The following is a 15469-nucleotide window of genomic DNA, read 5'->3' on the forward strand; positions in this document are numbered from 1 at the left end:
TGTGGGGTTGATCAGAGTGTTACAGTGAGGGGTGTGGGGTATATCAGTGTTACAGTGAGGGGTGTGGTGTATATCAGAGAATGTTACAGTGATGGGTGTGGGGTATATCAGATTGTTACTGCGAGTGGTCTGGTATATTTTGGAGTGTTACAGAGAGGGGTGCGGGGTATAACAGAGAGTGTTACGGTGAGGGGTGTGTGGTATAACAGAGAGTGTTACAGTGAGGGGTGTGGGGTATATCAGTGTTACAGTGAGGGGTATGGGGCATAGCAGTGTTACAGTGAGGGATGTGTGTTATATCAGAGTGTTACAGTGAGGGGTGTGGGGTATATCAGAGTGTTACAGTGAGGGGTGTGGGGTATATCAGTGTGTTTCAGTGAGGGGTGTGGGGTATATCAGGTTGTTACAGTGAGGGTTGTGGGGTATATCAGGGTATTACAGTGAGTGGTGTCAGGTATATCAGAGTGTTACAGTGAGGGGTGTGGGGTAGATCAGAGTGTTACAGTGAGTGGTGTGGGGTATATCAGTGTTACAGTGAGGGGTGTGGGGTATATCAGTGTTACAGTGAGGGGTGTGGGGTATATCAGTGTTACAGTGAGGGGCGTGGTGTATATCAGAATGTTACAGTGAGGTGTGTGGGGTATATCACAGTGTTACAGTGAGGAGTGTTGGGTATATCAGAGTGTTACAGTGAGGAGTGTGGGGTATATCAGAGTGTTACAGTGAGGGGTGTGGGATATATCAGAGTTACAGTGAGTGGTGTCGGGTATATCAGAGTGTTACAGTGAGGGGTGTGGGGAATATCAGAGTGTTACAGTGAGGTGTGTGGGGTATATCAGAGTTACAGTGAGGGGTGTCGGGTATATCATAGTGTTACAGTGAGGGGTGTGGGGTATATCAGAGAGTGTTACAGTGAGGGGTGTGGGGTATATCAGAGAGTGTTAGAGTGAGGGGTGTGGACTATATCAGTCTTACAGTGAGGGCCGTGGGGTATATCAGAGTGTTACAGTGAGGGGTGTGGGGTATATCAGAGTGTTACAGTGAGGGGTGTGGGATATAACAGAGTTACAGTGAGGGGTGTCGGGTATATCAGAGTGTTACAGTGAGGGGTGTGGGGAATATCAGAGTGTTAGAGTGAGGCGTGTGGGGTATATCAGAATGTTACAGTGAGGTGTGTGGGGTATATCAGAGTTACAGTGAGTGGTGTGGGGTATATCAGAGTGTTACAATGAGGGGTGTGGGGTATATCAGAGTGTTACAGTGAGGGCTGTGGAGTAGATCAGTGTTACAGTGAGGGGTGTGGGGTATATCAGTGTGTCACAGTGAGGGGTGTGGGGTATATCAGAGTGTTACAGTGAGGGGTGTGGTGTATATCAGAGTGTTACAGTGAGGGCTGTGGAGTAGATCAGTGTTACAGTGAGGGTTGTGGGGTATATCAGAGTGTTACAGTGAGGGGTGTGGGGTATATCAGAGTGTTACAGTGAGGGGTGTGGGGTATATCAGAGTGTTACAGTGAGGGGTGTGTGGTATATCACAGTGTTACAGTGAAGGGCGTGGGATATATCAGTGTGTCACAGTGAGGGTTGTGGGTTATATCAGAGTGTTACAGTGAAGGGTGTGGTGTATATCAGAGTGTTACAGTGAGGCGTGTGGGGTATATCAGAGTGTTACAGTGAGGGGTGTGGGGTATATCAGAGTGTTACAGTTAGGGGTGTGGGGTATATCAGAGTGTTACAGTGAAGGGCGTGGGATATATCAGAGTGTTACAGTGAGGGGTGTGGGGTATATCAGAGTGTTACAGTGAGGGGTGTGGGGTATATCAGAGTGTTACAGTTAGGGGTGTGGGGTATATCAGAGTGTTACAGTGAAGGGTGTGGTGTATATCAGAGTGTTACAGTGAGGCGTGTGGGGTATATCAGAGTGTTACAGTGAGGGGTGTGGGGTATATCAGAGTGTTACAGTTAGGGGTGTGGGGTATATCAGAGTGTTACAGTGAAGGGCGTGGGATATATCAGAGTGTTACAGTGAGGGGTGTGGATGGGTACATTGAATCTCTTGTCATGGAGCGCAATGTGATCCCATGGCGATTTCTTTGCCCGGTTGACGATGAAAGTGAATCTTCCTTTCAGGATGATGAAGAACATGAGCTCGAGACAAACCAGGACGGGATCCTGATCCTGACGAGCGTGTTTAAGAATGACAGCGGCACCTACCTGTGTGAGGCTCTGGACTTCGACTCTCCGAGTGAGGTGGAGCTGAAGAAGAATCTCACCATCTTTGTCGACTGTAAGAAACTCCGCGATGGTTAGCGAGAGGGAGTGTATTGCCAGTTCTGCTCACGTGCAATCTGTCCAGTCGTGATTCTGCAGAAGTGGAAATTCATCTCCCCTTATGTTGATGTTGTCGTGTCTCTATCTGCTATTCATGACATATACATGCAACACCAGGTCACTGACTCAACCTCCTCCTCCAATCTCTCCACGGCCTGCTCCCCCCTCCCTACCTCTGTAACCTCCTCCAGCCCTACAGCCCTCCCTATCTCTGAAACCCCCTCCAGCTCTACAACCCTCCCTATCTCTGAAACCCCCTCCAGCTCTACAACCCTCCCTATCTCTGTAACCACCTCCAGCCCCTACAACCCTCCCTATCTCTGTAACCTCCTCCAGGCCTACAACCCTCCCTATCTCTGTAAACTCCTCCAGCCCCTACAGCCCTCCCTATCTCTGAAACCTCCTCCAGCCCTACAGCCCTCCCTATCTCTGTAACCTCTTCCAACCCCCTACAACCCTCCCTATCTCTGTAACCTCCTCCAGCCCTACAACCCTCCCTATCTCTGTAACCTCCTCCAGCTCTACAACCCTCCCTATCTCTGTAACCTCCTCCAGCCCCTACATCCCTCCCTATCTCTGTAAACTCCTCCAGCCCCTACAGCCCTCCCTATCTCTGAAACCTCCTCCAGCCCTACAGCCCTCCCTATCTCTGTAACCTCTTCCAACCCCCTACAACCCTCCCTATCTCTGTAACCTCCTCCAGCCCTACAACCCTCCCTATCTCTGTAACCTCCTCCAGCCCTACAACCCTCCCTATCTCTGTAACCGCCTCCAGCCCTTACAACACTCCTGTATCTCTGAAACCTCCTCCAGCCCCTACAACCCTCCCTATCTCTGTAACCTCCTCCAGCCCCTACAACCCTCCCCATCTCTGTAACCTCTTCCAGCCCCTACAACCCTCCCTATCTCTGTAACCTCCTCCAGCCCCTACAACCCTCCCTATCTCTGTAACCTCCTCCAGCCCCTACAACCCTACCTATCTCTGTAACCTCCTCCAGCCCCTACAACCCTCCCTATCTCTGTAACCCCCTCCAGCCCCTACAACCCTCCCTATCTCTGTAACCCCCTCCAGCCCCTACAACCCTCCCTATCTCTGTAACCTCCTCCAGCCCCTACAACCCTACCTACCTCTGTCACCTCCTCCAGCCCCTACAACCCTCCCTATCTCTGTAACCTCCTCCAGCCCCTACAACCCTCCCTATCTCTGTAACCTCCTCCAGCCCCTACAACCCTCCCTATCTCTGTAACCACCTCCAGCCCCGACAACCCTCCCTACCTCTGTAACCTCCTCCAGCCCCTACAACCCTCCCTACCTCTGTAACCTCCTCCAGCCCCTACAACCCTCCCTATCTCTGTAACCTCCTCTAGCCCCTACAACCGTCCCTATCTCTGTAACCTCCTCCAGCCCCTTCAACCCTCCCTATCTCTGTAACCTCCTCCAGTCCCTACAACCCTCCCTATCTCTATAACCTCCTCCAGCCCCCTACAACCCTCCCTATCTCTATAACCTCCTCCAGCCCCTACAACCCTCCCTATCTCTGTAACCTCCTCCACCCCCCTACAAACCTCCCTATCTCTATAACCTCCTCCAGCCCCTACAAACCTCCCTATCTCTGTAACCTCCTCCAGCCCCTACAACCGTCCCTATCTCTGTAACCTCCTCCAGCCCCTACAACCCTCCCTATCTCTTTAACCTCCTCTAGCCCCTACAACCCTCCCTATCTCTGTAACCTCCTCCAGCCCCCTACAACCCTCCCTATCTCTGTAATCTCCTCCAGCCCCTACAACCCTCCCTATCTCTGTAACCTCCTCCAGCCCCTACAACCCTCCCTATCTCTGTAACTTCCCCCAGCCCCTAAAGCCCCCCGAGATCTCTGCACTCCTCCAATTGTGGCCTCTTGTGCATCCCCCCGATTTCCATCGCTCCACCATTGGCGGCCGTGCCTTCACCCGCCCAGTGTTAGCGATAGAAGCACTGATTTCTGTATTAATGATTGTGGTGAGCTTCCTCCAGTGCGCAGTTGGGTTTCCTGCCCTGAGCAGTACTGAGTTCAAATCCCTCCACGTCCTCCTCGCATCACCGCCCCCCTCCCCCACCCCCTACTATCTCTGTAACCTGCTCCAGGCCCGACAACCCTCCGAGGTCTCTGCGCTCCTCCAATTCTGGCCTCGTGTCCATTCCCCACTTCCATCGCTCCACCATTGGCGGCCGTGTCTTCAGCTGCCTGGGCCCCGAGCTCTGGAATTCCCTCCCTAAACCTCTCCGCCTCTCTCTCCTCCTTCTTAAAACCTACCTCTTCGACCAAGCTTTTCGTCACCTGTCTTAATATCTCCATACGTGGCTCGGTGTCAAATTTTGTTTGATAATCGCTCCTGTGAAGCACCTTGGGACGTGTTAAGTACCTTAAAGGCGCTATGTAGATGCAATTTGTTGTTGTTGAAAGGAGCAGGAGGGAAGGGATGGTTGGGGTAGGAGCTGGATGACTTGCTGTCCACATCTGGAGTTGCCGACTGCTGCTGAAGGAAGAGGCAATAATAACCAAAAGGTCCGAGGCCACTCCACAACTGCCTGGGCGCCAGTTAGGTGGAGTGGCCTTCCCCGGGTGCTGCCTGCTCTCGCGCTGGGCCTAGCCCCCAGCGGTGGTGATGGTTTCCATCCCTCCAGGATTGCCCGGAAGCCTCCAGGAATTGGAGGCCAACCTCCAGGACACTCGCCGCGAGCGAAAGCCGGGAGAACATTTATCAGGGGGGGAGGCCTTGACGAAAATTGTGTGTTCTTTTTCATTTTCTTCGAACGCGGCTGTTTATTAGTGAGATAAGACACTCGTGGAAGTTGGGTAGAAAGGCCATTTTCCCCAAGTGTCAAGAATCATCTGATTGGGTAATAAAAAGTCTGACCGCTTTTCAATTGGCCACGGATTTTGACCCAGCAACGATGAAGGAATGGCCGATATGTGTCCAAGTCAGGATGGTGTGTGACTTGGAGGGGAACTTGGAGGTGGTGGTGTTCCCACGCGCCTGCTGCCCTTGTCCTTCTAGGTGGAAGAGGTCGTGGGTTTGGGAGGTGCTGCCGAAGAAGCCTTGGCGAGTTGCTGCAGTGCATCTTGTAGATGGTCCACACTGCAGCCACGGTGCGCCGGTGGTGGAGGGAGTGAATGTTTAAGGTGGTGGATGGGGTGCCAATCAAGCGGGCTGCTTTGTCCTGGATGGTGTCGAGCTTCTTGAGTGTTGTTGGAGCTGCACTCATCCAGGCAAGTGGAGAGTATTCCATCACACTCCTGACTTGTGCCTTGTAGATGGTGGAAAGGCTTTGGGGAGTCAGGAGGTGAGACACTTGCCACAGAATACCTTAGATACAAGAAGGACTATCATGAGGTACGAGAGCCTGGTTTAAGGGCACTGCAAGAACACTTCCTAGTGCTGAGAGAGAGTGACAGACGTAGAGAGAAAAGTAAATTGTCTGCAACTGCGTAGGAATTTCCGTTGATGCTGATCTCTCTCTTCCCCACTTTGGGCAGATCTGGACCCTCTCGAGTTGACTCCCAAGGGGCCTCTTACTGTGCAACTTGGCGAAGACCTTGAGGTGACCTGCGTCACTCAAGGATCAGCAACGCCCAAGATCATGTGGAAAAAGGTTTGTTTCATCCATTCTAAAATCACCGCCGCACTCTTTGATGAACTGTGTTGTACAGTTGAGTTGGAATTAAGGCTTTTACTTGGAGCCAGTCTTTGACTTGACCTCTCCATTTAAAGATAAATCTTGAATTACTACCACGCCTTTCATGACCTCAAGATGTCCCAAAGCGCCTCACAGTCAACGAAGCACTATTTTTGTTGTCGCTGTTGTAATGTAGGAAACGGGGCAGCCAAAATGCGCACAGCAAGCTCCCACAAACAGCAACGTGATAGTGACCAGATCATCTGTTTTTGGTGATGTTTGTTGAGGGATAAATATTGGCCCCAGGACACCGGGGAGAACTCCCCCTGCTCTTCTTCCAATAGTGGCCGTGGGATCTTTTACACCCACCTGAGAGGGCAGACGGGGCCTCGGTTTATCGTCTCATCTGAAAGACGGCACCTCCGACAGTGCGGCGCTCCCTCAATACTGCCCCTCCGACAGTGCAGCACTCCCTCAGTGCTGCCCCTCCGACAGTTCGGTGCTCCCTCAGTACTGCCCCTCCGACAGTGCGGCGCTCCCTCAGTACTGCCCCTCCGACAGTGCGGCGCTCCCTCAGTACTGCCCCTCCGACAGTGCGGCGCTCCCTCAATACTGCCCATCCGACAGTGCGGCGCTCCCTCAGTACTGCCCCTCTGACAGTGCGGTGCTCCCTCAGTACTGCCCCTCCGACAGTGCGGCGCTCCCTCAGTACTGTCCCTCCGACAGTGCGGCGCTCCCTCAGTACTGCCCCTCCGACAGTGCATCGCTCCCTCAGTACTGTGCCTCCGACAGTGCGGCGCTCCCTCAGTACTGCCCCTCCGACAGTGCGGCACTCCCTCAGTACTGACCCTCCAACAGTGCGGCGCTCCCTCAATACTGCCCCTCTGACACTGCGGCGCTCCCTCAGTACTGCCCCTCCGACAGTGCAGCACTCCCTCATTGCTGCCCCTCCGACAGTGCGGCGCTCCCTCAATACTGCCCCTCCGACAGTGCAGCGCTCCCTCAGTACTGCCCCTCCGACAGTGCGGCGCTCCCTCAGTACTGCCCCTCCGACAGTGCGCCGCTCCCTCAGTACCGCCCCTCCGACAGTGCGCCGCTCCCTCAGTGCTGCCCCTCCGACAGTGCGGCGCTCCCTCAGTACTGCCCCTCCGACAGTACGTCGCTTCCTCCGACAGTGTGGCGCTCCCTCAGTACTGCCCATCCAACAGTGCGGCGTTTCCTTAGTACTACCCCTCCGACAGTGCGGCGCTCCCTCAGTACTGCCCCTCCGAAAGTGCGGCGCTCCCTCAGCACTGCCCCTCCGACGGTGCGGCGCTCCCTCAGTACTGCCCCTCCGACAGTGCGGCGCTCCCTCAGTACTGCCCATCTGACAGAGCGGTGCTCCCTCAGTACTGCCCCTCCGACAGTGCGGCGCTCTCTCAGTACTGCCCATCCGACAGTGCGGCGCTCCCTCAGTACTGCCCCTCTGACAGTGCAGCGCTCCCTCAATACTGCCCCTCCGACAGTGCGGCGCTCCCTCAATACTGCCCCTCCGACAGTGCGGCGCTCCCTCAGTACTGCCCCTCCGACAGTGCGGTGCTCCCTCAGTACTGCCTCTCCGACAGTGTGGCGCTCCCTCAGTACTGCCCCTCCGACAGTGCGGCGCACCCTCAGTACTGCCCCTCCGACAGTGCGGCGCTCCCTCAGTACTGCCCCTCCGACAGTACGTCGCTTCCTCCGACAGTGCGGCGCTCCCTCAGTACTGCCCATCCAACAGTGCGGCGTTTCCTTAGTACTACCCCTCCGACAGTGCGGCGCTCCCTCAGTACTGCCCCTCCGAAAGTGCGGCGCTCCCTCAGCACTGCCCCTCCGACGGTGCGGCGCTCCCTCAGTACTGCCCCTCCGACAGTGCGGCGCTCCCTCAGTACTGCCCCTCTGACAGAGCGGTGCTCCCTCAGTACTGCCCCTCCGACAGTGTGGCGCTCTCTCAGTACTGCCCATCCGACAGTGCAGCGCTCCCTCAATACTGCCCCTCCGACAGTGCGGCGCTCCCTCAATACTGCCCCTCCGACAGTGCGGCGCTCCCTCAGTACTGCCCCTCCGACAGTGCGGCGCTCCCTCAGTACTGCCACTCCGACAGTGCGGCGCTCCCTCAGTACTGCCTCTCCGACAGTGCGGCGCTCCCTCAGTACTGCCCCTCTGACAGTGCGGCGTACCCTCAGTACTGCCCCTCCGACAGTGCGGCGCTCCCTCAGTACTGCACCTCCGACAGTGCGGCGCTCCCTCAGTACTGCCTCTCCGAAAGTGCGGCGCACCCTCAGTACTGCCTCTCCGAAAGTGCGGCGCTCCCTCAGTACTGCCCCTCCGACAGTGCGGCGCTCCCTCAGTACTGCCCCTCCGACAGTGCGGCGCTCCCTCAGTACTGCCCCTCTGACAGTGCGGCGCTCCCTCAGTACGGCCCCTCCGACAGTGCGGCGCTCCCTCAGTACTGCCCCTCCGACAGTGCGGCGCTCCCTCAGTACTGCCCCTCCGACAGTGCGGCGCTCCCTCAGTACTGCCCCTCCGACAGTGCGGCGCTCCCTCAGTACTGCCCCTCCGACAGTGAAGCGCTCCCTCAATACTGCCCCTCCGACAGTGCGGCGCTCCCTCAGTACTGCCCCTCCAACAGTGCGGTGCTCCCTCTCTACTGCCCCCCCGACAGTGCGCCGCTCCCTCAGTACCGCCCATCCGACAGTGCGGCGCTCCCTCACTACCGCCCCTCCGACAGTGCGGCGCTCCCTCAGTACCGCCTCTCCGACAGTGCTCCGCTCCCTCAGTACCGCCCCTCCGACAGTGCGGCGCTCCCGCAGTACTGCCGCTCCGACAGTTTGGCGCTCCCTCAGTACTGCCCCTCCGACAGTGCGGCGCTCCCTCAGTACTGCCCCTCCGACAGTGCGGCGCTTCCTCCGACAGTGCGGCGCTCCCTCAGTACCGCCCATCCGACAGTGCGGCGCTCCCTCAGTACCGCCTCTCCGACAGTGCGGCGCTCCCTCAGTACTGCCGCTCCGACAGTGCGGCGCTCCCTCAGTACTGCCTCTCCGAAAGTGCGGCGCACCCTCAGTACTGCCCCTCCGAAAGTGCGTCGCTCCCTCAGTACTGCCCCTCCGACAGTACGTCGCTTCCTCCGACAGTGCGGCGCTCCCTCAGTACTGCCCATCCAACAGTGCGGCGTTTCCTTAGTACTACCCCTCCGACAGTGCGGCGCTCCCTCAGTACTGCCCCTCCGAAAGTGCGGCGCTCCCTCAGCACTGCCCCTCCGACGGTGCGGCGCTCCCTCAGTACTGCCCCTCCGACAGTGCGGCGCTCCCTCAGTACTGCCCCTCTGACAGAGCGGTGCTCCCTCAGTACTGCCCCTCCGACAGTGCGGCGCTCTCTCAGTACTGCCCATCCGACAGTGCGGCGCTCCCTCAGTACTGCCCCTCTGACAGTGCAGCGCTCCCTCAATACTGCCCCTCCGACAGTGCGGCGCTCCCTCAATACTGCCCCTCCGACAGTGCGGCGCTCCCTCAGTACTGCCCCTCCGACAGTGCGGCGCTCCCTTAGTACTGCCACTCCGACAGTGCGGCGCTCCCTCAGTACTGCCTCTCCGACAGTGCGGCGCTCCCTCAGTACTGCCCCTCCGACAGTGCGGCGCACCCTCAGTACTGCCCCTCCGACAGTGCGGCGCTCCCTCAGTACTGCATCTCCGACAGTGCGGCGCTCCCTCAGTACTGCCTCTCCGAAAGTGCGGCGCACCCTCAGTACTACCCCTCCGACAGTGCGGCGCTCACTCAGTACTGCCCCTCCGACAGTGCGGCGCTCCCTCAGTACTGCCCGTCTGACAGTGCGGCGCTCCCTCAGTACTGCCCCTCCGACAGTGCGGCGCTCCCTCAGTACTGCCCCTCCGACAGTGCGGCGCTCCCTCAGTACTGCCCCTCCGAGAGTGCGGCGCTCCTTCAGTACTGCCCCTCCGACAGTGCGCCGCTCCCTCAGTACCGCCCCTCCGACAGTGCGCCGCTCCCTCAGTACTGCCCCTCTGACAGAGCGGTGCTCCCTCAGTACTGCCCCTCCGACAGTGTGGCGCTCTCTCAGTACTGCCCATTCGACAGTGCGGCGCTCCCTCAGTACTGCCCCTCTGACAGTGCAGCGCTCCCTCAATACTGCCCCTCCGACAGTGCGGCGCGCCCTCAATACTGCCCCTCCGACAGTGCGGCGCTCCCTCAGTACTGCCCCTCCGACAGTGCGGTGCTCCCTCAGTACTGCCACTCCGACAGTGCGGCGCTCCCTCAGTACTGCCTCTCCGACAGTGCAGCGCTCCCTCAGTACTGCCCCTCCGACAGTGCAGCGCACCCTCAGTACTGCCCCTCCGACAGTGCGGCGGTCCCTCAGTACTGCACCTCCGACAGTGCGGCGCTCCCTCAGTACTGCCTCTCTGAAAGTGCGGCGCAACCTCAGTACTGCCCCTCCGAAAGTGCGGCGCTCCCTCAGTACTGCCCCTCCGACAGTGCGGCGCTCCCTCAGTACTGCCCCTCTGACAGTGCGGCGCTCCCTCAGTACTGCCCCTCTGACAGTGCGGCGCAACCTCAGTACTGCCCCTCCGAAAGTGCGGCGCTCCCTCAGTACTGCCCCTCCGACAGTGCGGCGCTCCCTCAGTACTGCCCCTCTGACAGTGCGGCGCTCCCTCAGTACTGCCCCTCACACAGTGCGGCGCTCCCTCAATACTGCCCCTCCGACAGTGCGGCGCTCCCTCAGTACTGCCCCTCCGACAGTGCGGTGCTCCCTCTCTACTGCCCCCCCGACAGTGCGCCGCTCCCTCAGTACCGCCCATCCGACAGTGCGGCGCTCCCTCACAACCGCCCCTCCGACAGTGCGGCGCTCCCTCAGTACCGCCTCTCCGACAGTGCGCCGCTCTCTCAGTACTGCCGCTCCGACAGTTTGGCGCTCCCTCAGTACTGCCCCTCCGACAGTGCGGCGCTCCCTCAGTACTGCCCCTCCGACAGTGCGGCGCTCCCTCAGTACTGCCCCTCTGACAGTGCGGCGCTCCCTCAGTACTGCCTCTCCGACAGTGCGGCGCACCCTCAGTACTGCCCCTCCGACAGTGCGGCGCTCCCTCAGTACTGCACCTCCGACAGTGCGGCGCTCCCTCAGTACTCCCTCTCCGAAAGTGCGGTGCACCCTCAGTACTGCCCCTCCGAAAGTGCTGCGCTCCCTCAGTACTGCCCCTCCGACAGTGCGGCGCTCCCTCAGTACTGCCCCTCCGACAGTGCGGCGCTACCTCAGTACTGTCCCTCAGACAGTGCGGCGCTCCCTCAGTACTGCCCCTCCGACAGTGCGGCGCTCCCTCAGTACTGCCCCTCCGACAGTGCGGCGCTCCCTCAGTACTGCCCCTCCAACAGTGCGGCGCTCCCTCAGCACTGCCCCTCCGACAGTGCGGCGCTCCCTCAGTACTGCCCCTCCGACAGTGAAGCGCTCCCTCAATACTGCCCCTCCGACAGTGCGGCGCTCCCTCAGTACTGCCCCTCCAACAGTGCGGTGCTCCCTCTCTACTGCCCCCCCGACAGTGCGCCGCTCCCTCAGTACCGCCCATCCGACAGTGCGGCGCTCCCTCAGTACTGCCGCTCCGACAGTTTGGCGCTCCCTCAGTACTGCCCCTCCGACAGTGCGGCGCTCCCTCAGTACTGCCCCTCCGACAGTGCGGCGCTTCCTCCGACAGTTTGGCGCTCCCTCAGTACTGCCCCTCCGACAGTGCGGCGCTCCCTCAGTACTGCCCCTCTGACAGTGCGGCGCTCTCTCAGTACTGCCCCTCCGACAGTGCGGCGCTCCCTCAGTACTGCCCCTCTGACAGTGCGGCGCTCCCTCAGTACTGCCACTCTGCCAGTGCGGCGCTCCCTCAGTAGTGCCCCTCCGACAGTGCGGCGCTCCCTCAGTACTGCCCCTCCGACAGTGCGGCGGTCCATCAGTACTGCCCCTCCGACTGTGCGGCGCTCCCTCAGTACTGCCCCTCCGACACTGCGGCGCTCCCTCAGTACTGCCCCTCCGACAGTGCGGCGCTCCCTCAGTACTGCACCTCCGACAGTGCAGCGCTCCCTCAATACTGCCCCTCCAACAGTGCGGCGCTCCCTCAGTACTGCCCATCTGAAAGTGCAGCGCTCCCTCAGTACTGCCCCTCCGACAATGCGGCGCTCCCTCAGTACTGCCCCTCCGACAGTGCGGCGCTCCCTCAGTACTGCCCCTCCGACAGTGCGGCGCTCCCTCAGTACTGCCCCTCCGACACTGCGGCGCTCCCTCAGTACTGCCCCTCCGACAGTGCGGCGCTCCCTCAGTACTGCACCTCCGACAGTGCAGCGCTCCCTCAATACTGCCCCTCCAACAGTGCGGCGCTCCCTCAGTACTGCCCATCTGAAAGTGCAGCGCTCCCTCAGTACTGCCCCTCCGACAATGCGGCGCTCCCTCAGTACTGCCCCTCCGACAGTGCGGCGCTCCCTCAGTACCGCCCCTCCGACAGTGCGGCGCTCCCTCAGCACCCCCCCTCCGACAGTGCGGCGCTCCCTCAGTACTGCCGCTCCGACAGTGCGGCACTCCCTCAGTACCGCCCCTCCGACAGTGCGGCGCTTCCTCCGACAGTGCGGCGCTCCCTTGTTACTGCCCCTCCGGCAGTGCGGCGCTCCCTCAGTACTGCCCCTCCCACAGTGCGGCGCTCCCTCAGTACTGCCCCTCCGACAGTGCGGCGCTACCTCAGTACAGCCCCTCCGACAGTGCGCCGCGCCCTTAGTACCGCCCATCCGACAGTGCGGCGCTCCCTCAGTACCGCCACTCCGACAGTGCGGCGCTCCCTCAGTACTGCCCATCGACAGTGCGGCGCTCCCTCAGTACTGCCCCTCCGACAGTGCGGCGCTCCCTCAGTACTGCCCCTCTGACAGTGTGGCGCTCCCTCAGTACTGTACCTCCGACAGTGCGGCGCTCCCTCAGTACTGCCCCTCCGACAGTGCGGCGCTCCCTCAGCACTGCCCCTCCGACAGTGCCGCGCTCCCTCAATACTGCCCCTCCGACAGTGCGGCGCTCCCTCAGTACTGCCCCTCCAACAGTGCGGCACTCCCTCAGTACTGCCCCTCCGACAGTGCGCTGCTCCCTCAGTACCGCCCATCTGACAGTGCGGCGCTCCCTCAGTACCGCCCCTCCGACAGTGCGGCGCTCCCTCAGTACCCGCCCCTCCGACAGTGCGGCGCTCCCTCAGTATTGCCCCTCCCACAGTGCGGCGCTCCCTCAGTACTGCCCATCTGACAGTGCGGCGTTTCCTCAGTACTGCCCCTCCGACAGTGCGGCGCTCCCTCAGTACTGCCCCTCCAACAGTGCGGCGCTCCCTCAGTACCGCCCCTCCGACAGTGCGGCGCTCCCTCAGTACAGCCCCTCCGACAGTGCAGCGCTCCCTCAGTACTGCCCCTCCGACAGTGCGGTGCTCCCTCAGTACTGCCCCTCCGACGGTGCGGCGCTCCCTCAGTACTGCCCCTCCGACAGTGCGGCGCTCCCTCAGTACTGATCCTCTGACAGTGGGGCGCTCCCTCAGTACTGCCCCTCCAACAGTGCGGCGCTCCCCCATTACTGCCCCTCCGACAGTGCGGCGCTCGTTCAATACTGCCCCTCCGACAGTGCGGCGCTCCCTCAGTACTGCCCCTCCAACAGTGCGGCACTCCCTCAGTACTGCCCCTCCGACAGTGCGGCGCTCCCTCAGTACTGCTCCTCTGACAGTGGGGCGCTCCCTCAGTACTGCCCCTCCAACAGTGCGGCGCTCCCTCAGTACTGCCCCTCCGACAGTGCGGCGCTCCCTCAGTACTGTCCCTCCGACAGTGCGGCGCTCCCTCAGTACTGCCCCTCCGACGGTGCGGCGCTCCCTCAGTACTGCCCCTCCGACAGTGCGGCGCTCCCTCAGTACTGTCCCTCCGACAGTGCGGCGCTCCCTCAGTACTGCCCCTCCAACAGTGCGGCGCTCCCTCAGTACTGTCCCTCCGACAGTGCGACGCTCCCTCAGTACTGCCCCTCCGACAGTGCGGCGCTCCCTCAGTACTGTCCCTCCGACAGTGCGGCGCTCCCTCAGTACTGTCCCTCCGACAGTGCGGCGCTCCCTCAGTACTGCCCCTCCGACAGTGCGGCGCTCCCTCAGTACTGCCCCTCTGACAGTGCGGCGCTCCCTCAGTACTGCCCCTCCAACAGTGCGGCGCTCCCTCAGTACTGCCCCTCCGACAGTGCGGCGCTCCCTCAGTACTGCCCCTCCGACAGTGCGGCGCTCCCTCAGTACTGCCCCTCTGACAGTGCGGCGCTCCCTCAGTACTGCCTCTCCGACAGTGCGGCGCACCCTCAGTACTGCCCCTCCGACAGTGCGGCGCTCCCTCAGTACTGCACCTCCGACAGTGCGGCGCTCCCTCAGTACTCCCTCTCCGAAAGTGCGGTGCACCCTCAGTACTGCCCCTCCGAAAGTGCTGCGCTCCCTCAGTACTGCCCCTCCGACAGTGCGGCGCTCCCTCAGTACTGCCCCTCCGACAGTGCGGCGCTACCTCAGTACTGTCCCTCAGACAGTGCGGCGCTCCCTCAGTACTGCCCCTCCGACAGTGCGGCGCTCCCTCAGTACTGCCCCTCCGACAGTGCGGCGCTCCCTCAGTACTGCCCCTCCAACAGTGCGGCGCTCCCTCAGCACTGCCCCTCCGACAGTGCGGCGCTCCCTCAGTACTGCCCCTCCGACAGTGAAGCGCTCCCTCAATACTGCCCCTCCGACAGTGCGGCGCTCCCTCAGTACTGCCCCTCCAACAGTGCGGTGCTCCCTCTCTACTGCCCCCCCGACAGTGCGCCGCTCACTCAGTACCGCCCATCCGACAGTGCGGCGCTCCCTCAGTACTGCCGCTCCGACAGTTTGGCGCTCCCTCAGTACTGCCCCTCCGACAGTGCGGCGCTCCCTCAGTACTGCCCCTCCGACAGTGCGGCGCTTCCTCCGACAGTTTGGCGCTCCCTCAGTACTGCCCCTCCGACAGTGCGGCGCTCCCTCAGTACTGCCCCTCTGACAGTGCGGCGCTCTCTCAGTACTGCCCCTCCGACAGTGCGGCGCTCCCTCAGTACTGCCCCTCTGACAGTGCGGCGCTCCCTCAGTACTGCCACTCTGCCAGTGCGGCGCTCCCTCAGTAGTGCCCCTCCGACAGTGCGGCGCTCCCTCAGTACTGCCCCTCCGACAGTGCGGCGGTCCATCAGTACTGCCCCTCCGACTGTGCGGCGCTCCCTCAGTACTGCCCCTCCGACACTGCGGCGCTCCCTCAGTACTGCCCCTCCGACAGTGCGGCGCTCCCTCAGTACTGCACCTCCGACAGTGCAGCGCTCCCTCAATACTGCCCCTCCAACAGTGCGGCGCTCCCTCAGTACTGCCCATCTGAAAGTGCAGCGCTCCCTCAGTACTGCCCCTCCGACAATGCGGCGCTCCCTCAGTACTGCCCCTCCGACAGTG

General features: G+C 60.8%; 1 protein-coding gene across 3 annotated transcripts in view; it reads left to right on the forward strand.

Moving 5' to 3' along the window:
• Nucleotides 1–15469, forward strand: part of bcam (basal cell adhesion molecule (Lutheran blood group)) — a 350665-nt gene that overhangs the window by 142398 nt on the left and 192798 nt on the right. For all 3 annotated transcript variants that reach the window (XM_086003960.1, XM_086003962.1, XM_086003963.1), the window contains exons 8-9: nucleotides 2130–2286; nucleotides 5849–5964. In XM_086003960.1, coding sequence (XP_085860086.1) covers nucleotides 2130–2286; nucleotides 5849–5964 — 273 coding nt within the window. The remainder of the gene's footprint in view (nucleotides 1–2129; nucleotides 2287–5848; nucleotides 5965–15469) is intronic.

This window comes from Somniosus microcephalus, chromosome 12 (genome assembly GCF_052327205.1).
Source record: "Somniosus microcephalus isolate GS21.2 chromosome 12, FLI_Smic_1.0, whole genome shotgun sequence".
Lineage (NCBI taxonomy): Eukaryota > Metazoa > Chordata > Chondrichthyes > Squaliformes > Somniosidae > Somniosus > Somniosus microcephalus.